This window comes from Pleurodeles waltl, chromosome 2_1 (genome assembly GCF_031143425.1).
Source record: "Pleurodeles waltl isolate 20211129_DDA chromosome 2_1, aPleWal1.hap1.20221129, whole genome shotgun sequence".
NCBI lineage: Eukaryota > Metazoa > Chordata > Amphibia > Caudata > Salamandridae > Pleurodeles > Pleurodeles waltl.
In genome coordinates this window covers 368457345-368469701 of record NC_090438.1, presented here as the reverse complement: position 1 = coordinate 368469701, position 12357 = coordinate 368457345, and the positions used below count along the sequence as shown (strand labels likewise).

Below are 12357 nucleotides of genomic sequence, written 5' to 3'. Positions count from 1 at the left end.
TTCTGGACCTGGCAAAACCCTAAATGAATAAGAACGCCCTGCTGTTAGAAAGATGAGTTGTGACTGCTACTGTAAGAAAAGGGCTCACTCAAGGATTCCTCATTCCTACTATATTCCTTCGCCTTACAGGCATTCTGGGCCATAATTTACCAAGGGCACTGGTAGTGACAACAAATACTTACAAAGGGCTTTTGTCCTAAAGAGGGAGCCTGAAAAACACCTACAGACTGGAACTGCTCTCTGGGCAAAAACATACACTGATGGTGTGACAGCCTGATAGGACTTGGGCAATTGGTTGTTAATGCCTCAGACCGACTGAGACTGCTAGAAAAAAGGCTGCTAGTTCCAAACAGAAAAAAAGAAAAGCTACCCTACACACTGGGGAAAACTCCCAGATTGTCATCTTCATTAGTTTTTGGGAGTTTGTTTTTGTACAACAAAAAGTTTGCAGGAAAATGGTGTCTGCTCAGCAAATATTATGCATTTTCAGAGGTGCTGCTGTGGCTGCGACACATGTGCAGGCAATATTCTCTAAATATGGCAGGTTTTTAGTCTTCAAGGACAGCAGAGTACATCCCTCTGAGAGGAAAGCCCACAATGGTCTGAATGATCCCCTTCGTCCGAATGTAAAATCTTTGAACTTGACTCACTGTGTGGTGTATTCAACCTTTGCTCCATCACGATCAGCCTGAAATCTTATATAGTTCCCAGCCTATTGTTTTTCAAAGTCACTACTTTTTCTAGGTACGTTTTGCATTATAATTAAAAATAAAATCACATATCTGTTTTCCCTCATCCAATGAGCTAGTGTCATATTTTCTCTGTTTTGGGAATTGCTTGCTGCTTGTGCCATTAATATCAAGGACTGAGCAGGGATTCACTGTGTTTTGGCCTAACCAGATCTAGTTTAATACGTTGACAACTGTCACTCACTTCCAAAACACCAGCCTAATGTCTGACAAACACTATACAAATTAATATAACATTTATACTTTACTCCAAATAAACTTAAACAAATACACCTTAAAATAGATGGAAAATCTTGCTTTAATATGACATGAAGGGAGTTGAGCTCCATGTATAATGGGGGGTACCAGTTTCTACAGATGCTTTGGAATTAAATCTAAATCTACATTAATCCGGGCATATATATGATTCCAGCCAATCAGGTGGTTACTATTTGGGGATTAAGGCCTCCTAACATGGAAGGCCCACAAAATTAATTGGACCCCTATGACACACATTGTACGTGAACCAAACAATTGATAGCAGCGAGCTGGAAAACAAGATTTACCCCCTTTCAGTAACTGACATGTTGAGATGGCTTTAGTCATCAAAAGCACTGGATATGTTCACATATGACTGCAGGGTGAAAGAAGCAATTTTAAAATTCTCTGGAAACCACTGAAAGACTATCCCCGGAGGAAAATTCCCTATCATGTCTTAGAAAGCTGAGGGCCTTAAAGTTCCAGTAGGATCCTTAAAACGCAGGGCTTTATTTTGTCTCCAGTCCAAGTATACTAGCTAAATGAGGAGATGGTCGATATTTGTTAAAATGTGCATTAAATTAAGGCGTGTTGCTCCTTTGATATGGAGTGGGAGGTGGGGGGGCGGGGCGGGGCTTGAGGCAGCCCGAACGCAATAAACAGGTATGATGTTTATGTTTGCTTTTTATCATACATGAGCTTTCTCTGTAAATTTTAGTTTACTGCTATATAAAAATAAAAAAAGGTTTCTGTAAAATTACATAAGACACTGTAAGTGCTCTGTTGTGTATTTATATTGTCACTCAGGTTGTGTGATGCTGGCAAAATAGAGAAATCAAAAATCATAGCCCATTATTGATAATCTTTTGATATGGTGCTTATTTTCAGTGATCCAATTGTAATTATGACTAACCAGACAAAGTGCCCTGGGATCAACTAGGGACAAAGGAACCCCATTTTGGATCAAATATGAAGGTGGAATCCTCAATCTAGGAAGAAAGACAATTTTCACAATAACAGAAATTTGGGCAGTAAAAATAGTATGATGACGTATACTGTATAATAATGAAATTACTATTGTTCGTTTCAGTTAATCAGAACTGATCATATAAGTGTATTTCATTTAATTAGAACCATAATCAATCATGAAATAAGAACAATTCGTAGTATAAAACCACTCTAAAAGCCTGTGCAAATTAATAGTAGTCATTTTATATTAAAAATAGACCTTAAAGATGAGTGGACAATTGACTGTGCTGGGCTTAAAAGGGGAAAAGAATAAAGTGGAATTTATTTGTTGCCATTTAAGTTAGCTTGCATTGGATTTAAGCGATGTGCAAGGCGTATCATAAAATCAGCACTGTCTCAGCAACTATTGCACGCTACATCAAGAATTTATATTTAAATTAACAGCTCACTCCTAGATATTATTGTGTTCTAGGTGCCCGAAGCATCAGATAATTTAAACAGTGATGCCAGTATGCAAACATTCTTGCCATGTTAGCTGTTGGAACTACTTCCTACTCGCTTCCTAGAGATGTAGTATTCATCCGCTCCTGAGGAAGCATTATTACAAATATAGCAGCTGCACTTTACTGTATTAAAGGTGATATAAAAAAGTTCACATTACTGAGCATCTCCTCTCGATTGGCACATATTATAATTGCCTTACGGCGATTACTTTTTTATGTTGGGGGAAGACTCGCCATTGGCGAATTAACAAAGCGTATGGTCACATGGGTGAATTCCAATCTCATGAAAACAATTATTGCTTGGCAGCAAGTTCTGATTCCATAGCAACTAAAAACGTTACGAAACAGGAGCTTATGGTCATTTAGCATACAAGTGCAGGTTTTCAGAACGTAAATCAGGCTTTCCTTTTTACTATTGAGACAGTCTACAGACTCCTGACGTCAGACTTTCTGACTATTTCCAGCAAACAGTCAAAGGAAGGGAATACCCGAAATATTAATTGTAGGAGCTTTATTTTGAAGTAAAGATTGAGATTCTCATCAACGAGGCCCTAGAAGCTCACTGCGCCACCAGAGAATCATCTTTTTTGATGCTCTGGTGGCGCAGTGTGGTGGCCCAAATTAACAAGGTCACACAAAGCCAACTTGCATGGCTTTCCATGGCCCTTTAAATATGCTTCCTAGAGATGTAGTATTCATCCGCTCCTGAGGAAGCATTATTACAAATATAGCAGCTGCACTTTACTGTATTAAAGGTGATATAAAAAAGTTCACATTACTGAGCATCTCCTCTCGAATGGCACATATTATAATTGCCTTACGGCGATTACTTTTTTATGCTGGGGGAAGACTCGCCATTGGCGAATTAACAAAGCGTATGGTCACATGGGTGAATTCCAATCTCATGAAAACAATTATTGCTTGGCAGCAAGTTCTGATTCCATAGCAACTAAAAACGTTACGAAGCAGGAGCTTATGGTCATTTAGCATACAAGTGCAGGTTTTCAGAACGTAAATCAGGCTTTCCTTTTACTATTGAGACAGTCTACAGACTCCTGACATCAGACTTTCTGACTATTTCCAGCAAACAGTCAAAGGAAGGGAATACCCGAAATATTAATTGTAGGAGCTTTATTTTGAAGTAAAGATTGAGATTCTCATCAACGAGGCCCTAGAAGCTCACTGCGCCACCAGAGAATCATCTTTTTTGATGCTCTGGTGGCGCAGTGTGGTGGCCCAAATTAACAAGGTCACACAAAGCCAACTTGCATGGCTTTCCATGGCCCTTTAAATATACAGCGCTCAGGCCCTCATTTACAAGGGACGTGCCACAGGGTTACACAACAAGAACCTGGCTGCAACACCCTGGGCCACTGGAAAAAGGCTGTATCTACATTTCTGTCCTCTAACCCTGTGCTGGTGCACAAACTGCTGCCTGGCGCCAATGAAGGCACTCTGCACCATGTTGCATGGGTGCCTACATTGTGTAGATAATTGTTTTTGGGACACCTTCCTGCACAAAGGTGTTTTCCTCTACTGTATGTGTGCTGCAAAATGCAGCACACATAGAAAGAGGAAAAAATGGGGGAAATAAAGATATTTCTCCCTGTTGCATCACTCTTATGCCACCCCTGAAGTGGCGTAGGGATCTGATGCATTCCCAGACTTGTAAATCTGGGAATGCACCAGATTCCTTCGGGTTCCATGGGTCCCAAACAACACCCATGGAAATCCACTTCCACACCGTGTTGTGTGTGAAAGGGGTCCATATTTACAAGGCCATGAAAAGTCATGCAAGGTGGCTTTTCGTGGCCTTGTAAATATGGGCCGGCACACTGTGCCACCTTGGTGTAAGAAAAATTGTGCTCCAGTGGCGCAGTTTGCTGTGAGGGCCTCATAAATGAGGCCCTGAATGTTTCAGGTAGAAAGTTCAGTGGCGATAATCATTTGAAATGGCTGACTGACAGCCAGGCATGGCTTCTGTTTTAAAATTTTTGTTTATTCCTGACAAGCAAGAGGTATTGTGCTTGTTTGGTCAAAAATAGTTTAATAGTTCAATCTCTTTATTGAATTTTCATACAAAAGAATATAACAATGTTATGAGCTTAAATCGTTCTCGAGCTATAGTGTAAGAAGAACATTAAATGTAACATCCCCCAAACTCCCCTCCCCTCTGGGATCCACAGTGTCATGGTGTGCAGTGAGTAGAGTGGTTTCGTGAAGTATGTCAGATCGCCCCAGAAAGTGTTCCGCTAACTTTGATCGGAAGAGGTCTCCATTAGGCGGAGAAGACAGAGGTATGTGGGGCGAGTGAGTTCTCAGAATTCAGAGGGTAGCAAGCGGGTCGATGAAGGGATTCGAGAGGTCAGGGTATGAGGTACCCTGTGCAGAGAACCTGAGAGACAGTCATTCCATACATAAAATGTACGATAGGCGGGGGAGCCAACCTGGTAGATAGAGTTGCCCAATGAAGGAGGATGTTTTGCAACGCCGCCCCCAATGCCAACCCTATCTAGGGTCCCCATCGGTACTTAAGCAGAAAGGCAAGGGTTTTGGGCAAACCCAAGACAGTGTAGGTAGGGAAGTGGAAAAGCAGGTTGCTGAGATGTTTGTCTATATCATTTAACAGTCGGGTCCATTAAGTGACGAGTTGTGGACACTCCCATAGAAGATGCAACACGGTACCCGGGGAGCCACAGCCTCACCAGCACTCAGGTTTACGAGTGGGGTTGCCCCAGTGAAGACAGACTGGGGTAAGGTAGCATGTATGTAGTGATCTTAGTGGCGTTTCAATCCTGGCAATCTCTCAGTTTCAGGCATTGCAAGTTCAGAATGGAGTTGGTCGAAAGGGAGGGGGCCCTCCTCAATGAAGAGGTGGCCTATGGATCTGCTTCTAGCTTATTGCACCAGTGTTTAAAGGCTGTTGGGTTTAATCCTGGAGTGAAGTCTACATTGTCAACTATTGGTGTCAGCAGGGAAGGAAATGAAGTCAAGCCTCCCCTTTCACCCACCCAGTCCAAGACATCTAGGGAAGCTTTGGTGATGGGAGAGATACAGAGGCTTTGTGGGTGGGCGATTCTGTGTAAGAAAAGATGCTGTCCTGTCAATACCGTATCCATAAAGAGCCAGTGGGTTTCAGACTCTTCTTGAGACCATTGAACCAGAATTGGGCTGCCTGGTGGTGTTGTAAAAGATTCAGAATGCCCAACTCACTCTCATTTGAGGACCTATAACTTGGTTCCTTTTTCATGCTGGAGCAATCATTGGCCCATACAAAGTAGGTCAGATTGTGTTGGATAACTTGAAGAGTGCCAGCAGGAGGAGCAATAGGTAGAGCCTGGAACAAGTGTAAGATTCTAGGCAAGATTGTCATTTTGAGGGCGGCCACTCAGTCAAGCCAGGAGAGGCAATCCGGCCTCTATCTGGCCAAATCAGTTTTGATCTGATGGTGCACCATCTTGTAGTTGAGCATAGGAAAACAGTTGCTGCAACAGTGGGAGCAAGTTGTACGTTGAAGTATGAGGTAGACGCCCATGGTATTGGGTATTTGCAGGACAAGGCCAGTTGCATGTCCAACAGAAGGGAAAGAGTAAGAGCTTGAGATTTGTGCATGTGGACATGGAAGCCCGCTGCCTGTTCAAAAATCTCCAGCTCATTAAAAAGGATGTCATCAGCATAAATACTGATGGTATGCTCCTCCTCGCTGAAATAGATCCCCTTAATTCCTGGTTTGTCGTGGAACCTTTGAGCTAAGGGCTCAATATAGGGCGCAAAAAGCAAAGGCGAGAGAGGGCAGACTTGGCGTGTACCTCTGCAAATAGGGCACAAGGCTCACATTTGCCCATTCACTCTAACCTTTGCAATTAGCTGGCCATAGTTGCTCATGACACATGAGCTAAGTCGTTCGCGAGTCGAAAGTGCTTAAAGCTGCGAGGTATGGTCAATGGACTCTGTTGAATGCCTTCTCCTCATCCACAGCCAATTACATGCGGTCTCGGTTTGAGCGTTGTGCCTAATCAATCAAATGCATGATCCTTTTAGTATTATCACTGCATTGGTGATGGGGGACGAAGCCCATCTGATCTGAAGTGATGAGGGATGGGAGAAGGGACCCAAATGGGCAGCGAGGATGCCTGTGAAGAGCTTGATGTTGACGTTAGAGAGTTATTGGCCTGTATGAGCCAAGGAGGTGGAGGTCTCTGTCCACTTTCGGGATAAGAACCACAAAGGCCTCTAACATAAAAGGCGGGATCGAGGCTGGGTCTTTAATGGAATTGAAAAGTCAGTTGAGGAGGGGAGCCAGCGTCATTAAGACCATTCACATTAAGGGTAAGTTTCCAAAGGCTATATTGCATGACCATGGGGTGAAGAATCGCGTGTCGGAGACCAGACGGGTACTGATCCACCATGACTTTGGCTGTGATCTTTCATGTATACCACTATGGGTGGGTGGGCGTGGGTGGGGGTGATGGGACTGGGGTCCCTGGTCTGCTGCACATTCCCCAAAATCTTTTACCAGTTGGGTCTCTAATCCTACCTATTGGCTTAACTGGACAATAATATTTCAACTAATATTAATTATGTTTTCATTTTGTCCAGGTTAAATTTGGAGGGAACCTACAGCTTGCAGTCTAATATTATCACAATCACAAGTTTGTAGATCTTGTTTTTATGCCCCACATTGCAGATCCCATTGAAACATACAGATATTGACCCCCCTATAAGACCATACGCGATTCTTCACCCCATCTTCATGCTACAAAATCTATGGATACTTACCCTTAATGTGAAGGGACTTAATAACCCTTTCAAGTGCCATCCCATACTATCAGATGAAATGGTTAAAGAGTGTTGCATAGAGCACACACCCTTTCTTAAGATCCGTCTGTGTTGGTGCCTTCTGGGAGAGTGACTGATTTGCTCTTAGTTTGATTTGCATCCATGTGTCGGTGTATATGGTGTGCAACAAATTTGTCAGAATATTCCAAGAAACTAGCTTCTGCTGGAGATGCTTCCTGTTAACATTGTCAAAGGCCTTTGTGAAAACTATAATACAGGTGTACATGCATAGCTTTTCTAATTGTCATCAAGAGGGTTACCAGATTATTTGTTGTGCTTGACATAGCGTTAAACCCAGTTTGGTTGAATAGTTTTAGTTTTGCTTTAGTAGCCCTTTTCTCCAAGTCCGTTAATAATAAGTTAGTAAAATATTTTGAATCTGTGTCCAGCTAGGCAATCAGGCAAAAGCTGGCCAGACTTGAGTAAATTGTGGATGGAGTATTCAACAAACCAGGACTCCATGATGCTTTCTGAGGTTAAACCATAGTTGAATTAAGTGGAAAATCATTATTTCCAGTACTCAGGTTCCTGTTTGTAAATGGCTGCAGGCAAGGCCGTCTCACCCCATGACCTCCTTCTCGGTTTTACTTACTACCACCCGGCAAATGTGCCCCTCATATCTCCATCGCTTCCCTTTCACATACATTCATGTGTTCTAAAGCACTTGTGAAGGCTGGCTTTACTAATCCGCTCAGCTATCCACATAAAATATAGGGACATATTTAAGAGCCCCGCACGGTATTCTAAGGCCACATTAGCGTAATTTATTTTACGCTAATGTGGCGTTAGAAGGCCAAAAAGGCTGTCCCATATTTACAAAGTGGCGCAATGCATGCATTGCGCCACTTTGTAACCCCTTGCGCTACATTATGCCTGTAACAGGCATAATGTATGCAAAGATGGCATTGCCCCCCCCCATTAGGGGGGCTCAAAAACTGCTGCAAAGAAATCTGGCAGATTTCTTTGTGTAATTTTGTTCTGGCTCTTTAACGCCTGCTCAGGAGGTAAAGGAGGCTTCCTTTGGTTACAATTGGCCTCTGGGTGCTTTGCAGGATTAGCTTCAAACAAAGCACCGGACTAACGTAAAAAATTCTAACGCTAATCCCCTATCTACCGCTATGGTGCGCCATATTTTAAGTACAGCGCACACATGGTGGCATCAGGGGGGTGCTAAGGGGCACAAGAAAAGTGGCGCTGCACTATGTGCAGCCCCACTTTTCTTACATATGCCCCATGGTTCTGTTTTTTGCAGCAGGCATATCAACCCTCTATGCTACTTTATGTGGAGTCAAAGCTACAGCTATGCAAAACTCCCATCTCTCACTAGCAGGAACATTAGTCACAAGAGGTACCTTGACATTTTAATTGTTTCCTGAAGGCTGGGCACACGAGGAACTTTTCAGCAGGTGCTTTTAAATCACAAGTTTCGGAAGTTATTGCTAAACACAGCGCCCCCCCCAGGTCAGCGCCCGGTGCGGCCGCACTGCTAGCACTGCCCAAAGCCGGCCATGGCTGCAGGCAGTCTATTTGGACCAGGTGTCCTGTCTCTTCTACTTTTCGTTATTTTATCCTCTTTTTCACGGTGATCAGTCGGGGAGGATAAAACAAATGTTGTTTTGGAGTAGCAAGCTGTTCTCCTGAACTCTGGTATCAGGTTAGGTACTCAGGACAAATTCGGAGCAATCAAAATATATTATTCAGTTGTGTTCTTCATGCTGGGTGTGGATTGGTTTTAATGGGCCTTACTCACAAATGGTTTTTGTGCACGAAAGTGCAGTTTAGGTGAACATAAAGCCTTTGTGTTTACAAATTCTCCAAAATGGCTTACAACATAAAGAAAACTTTAGAATTGTAAAGCTCGTTACCTGGAAGGAAAATCTGCCAGTATCATGGTAAATTTAGACTTTTTATCAGGAAAGGAGAAGTAAAAAATATAATTAAACACCAACTTGCAAACTACATAACAAATGCTATCAATAGGAGTTTGTACAACCTTTTAGTTAGCTCTGTCCTGCATTTTGTTTTCAGTATGGACTTTTTGTCGTTTCAATGCACACTGCACATATAGTTGGAATATTTTTGCAGCTGCCTTTCAAGAGCCTCTACTTTTTTTTTCTTCCATCACACATCATCTCAGTTGGCTTTCAGTGCACAATTTGTGTTTCCATTTCATGCAGCTTATTGTGACAATAAATGACTTGGCTGTGATTAATTTCTACACTTTGAATGCGGTAAAATACACTGCAAGTTAGTTTTGAAATCGAAGAAAATTCCCAGTGTCGGCAAATTAAAAAGAGCAGCGACTTCTTCTGTGAGTATTTTCAGATATTCATTCACCTACCTATAGAAGTAATCAATGTGTCCTCTTGGATTTGCCAACATTCATAGTTCTGCATTTAAGTAGTTTTTACAATTCGCCCAAAGGAAGAGAAATACTCAAACCTGAAACTACTGTGGCTTGAAAAAGCATCAAATCACTGCTGCGGAACTTACCAAGGAGGTTCTGTGATAGGTATCGCACAGTGTTGTGGGTGGAGCTTCCTGTTTGAGCGTCAGAGAACCGTCGAGATCATCTTGGTCACTTTCGCTCCAGTAATCTGCTAAAGAACATCAAGAGTCTCAATTAGTTTTGAAAGTGGCTTAACGCATACAGCTTTCTCCTGAGGAATGGTTGTCACCAGTATTAAGCATCATTTCGAGAATCCTCTGAAACTGAAAAATGACAGTACATGCACAGACAACAGTCAGTATCGTTTTTTATATTGATCAAAAGTAATCAAATGTGTAACCTTGTAATAGTCATAGTAAAATTCCATGTTTGGACTGCAGGGCTAATAATTGAAGCTTTTCAGTTTCACCTTTCCAGGGAGAATTCGGCACTTTATTCTAATAGTGTATTTGACCTCTAAAAAACTATTGTATGTATGGCCTTACTAGTGCTTTTAAGCCAAAGCAATTGTAATTTATATGTATAGTACCATGGTAAGCTTTCCGCTGGTAAAAGTCCACATTATCTGTACCTTTGCTATATGCTTGTTTCTATGAACCTCTGCTCTTCTGTATAAAGTATGCTATTGATTCTGAAAGGGAACAAATTACCTGTTAGAGAAAGCTGCTGACTTCCTTGCCGTTTGGTCCTACATTCTCCTCTGCAGCAAGCACCACCACAACCACAAGAACACCCACAAAACTACAACTCTATAATTGAGGAATTAGAACCCTAAAACTTCACAAATATAACACTCCAACTCCACAAATGCACAAGTAACAGCTGAAGAGGCTCTATATCTGCACAACTTTACAGCTGCACAACTCTACAGCTGCAAAGCTCTAGACCTGCAAAACATCACAAACACACAACAGTATACAGATGCACAAAACTACAATTGCACAACTGTAAATCTACAGCATTACAATTATACAGTGGTACATTTGTAGCAACATTCTAACTCTAGTGGAGCACATCGACACCAACACTACAACGTGACCACTTTACAATTCTCAAATCTACAACTATAAAACCCTATCACTACACAATCCTACAGCTGCACAACTCTACAACTGTTCAACTACCCAATTCAACAGCTGCTCAGCTCTAGGACTGTACACAATTCTACATAAACCACATGACTGCTCTCATACTGTATATTTACAAAAAACATAGCTGCACATCTTCACAGCTATGCAACTCAACAACTGTGCATCCTTGTTACTGAACATATGAACATGTACAAAAGCACTTCTCTTCTACAAGTAAACATCTACAACAACAGAACTGTGCAACCCGACATCTACAATCACAATACAACTGGAGAACTTTGCAAAGCAACAACCACACAATTCTACAAGTGTACAACTATAAAGTTGTATATCTTCAGCAAATCCAAATTACAGAGTTTCAGCAACACTACAACTATAACTGTGCACATCTACAACAATTTTAAGTCCCTCATTACGACCCTGGCAGTAATGAGTCCGCTACGGCCACGGTGGAGGTTGGACCGCCGCCAAAGCAGCAGTCTGGTCTCCACATTATGACCCTGGTCGAGCTGCCATGGTCCAACCGCCAGCACTGCCAGGTTGCCGCCAGTCGACAGGCGCTGCTCTGGGAATTACGACTCCCCTCTCCGCTGGCGACTCCCCTCTCCCCTCTCAGCTGGCTATTGCATGGCAGTTGCACTGCCATGCAAAGGATGGCGGAGATGGGGTGATGGCATGAAAAGTTCGACGGGTGCTGTCACACCCAACACACCGCAACCTTGCCGCCAGCTTGATTATGAGCCAGCGTCAATGTTGTGGTGAGTTTCCCGCTGTCCCAGAGAAAAACTAATTATATAACCGGAGTGGCAGTTTTCCGACCCAAAGAGTTTGGTGGGAAACCTCTGCCGCCCACCATGCTGTTAATAAGGGCCTAAGTGTTACTAGCACACCCCTGAATATGGAAACCTTTACAACTCCACAGTTCTACAGCGGCACATCTATAACACAACTTCAAATTTGTATTTGTTTCTGCCCTGCACATGAACAACATTACACCTCAACAAATCCAGAACTCCATTTCTCTATACCTTGGCAACTCAGAAACTTAACAACTTTGCAGTTGGTATTAGTCTAAAATTTTAAATGTGACATTCTGCTCAAATAACATTGTTTTAAACCAGCAGACCAAATACTATATAAATTTAGTCCTGAAAAAAGTTTATATCAACTTTGATCATTACCATGACTTGACTATAGATGCCAAATCTCCTGATTAACCAATGGAAAGTAAAGGCAATGTAAATGTCGTGGTTGTAAAGTTGTAAAAAACTGTTTTTTAAATCTTAACTTTTTAAAAACGTTTCCATTTTTACAATGTGAAGCAAATGTTTCCCACTTATTGTTTCATAGTAGAAGTATCCAAATAGAATTCGTTGAATAATTCAACCAAATTATTTATACCGACCGGGCACACTATTTTCCTCTCCACACCAGCAACTCTACTGTGACACGGCTATTGTGCCACAGCAACAAAAATGAGTTACTACATTATAGCACGCATGCGTGCACCACACAGGTAG

At 42.2% G+C, this 12357-nt stretch overlaps 1 protein-coding gene across 1 annotated transcript in view; it reads right to left on the bottom strand.

Moving 5' to 3' along the window:
* The window catches only part of LOC138265066 (connector enhancer of kinase suppressor of ras 2-like), a 518319-nt gene that overhangs the window by 70317 nt on the left and 435645 nt on the right, over nt 1-12357 (bottom strand). Inside the window, exon 9 of the mRNA XM_069212618.1 lies at nt 9791-9897. Within this exon, the coding sequence (XP_069068719.1) occupies nt 9791-9897 (107 nt within the window). The remainder of the gene's footprint in view (nt 1-9790; nt 9898-12357) is intronic.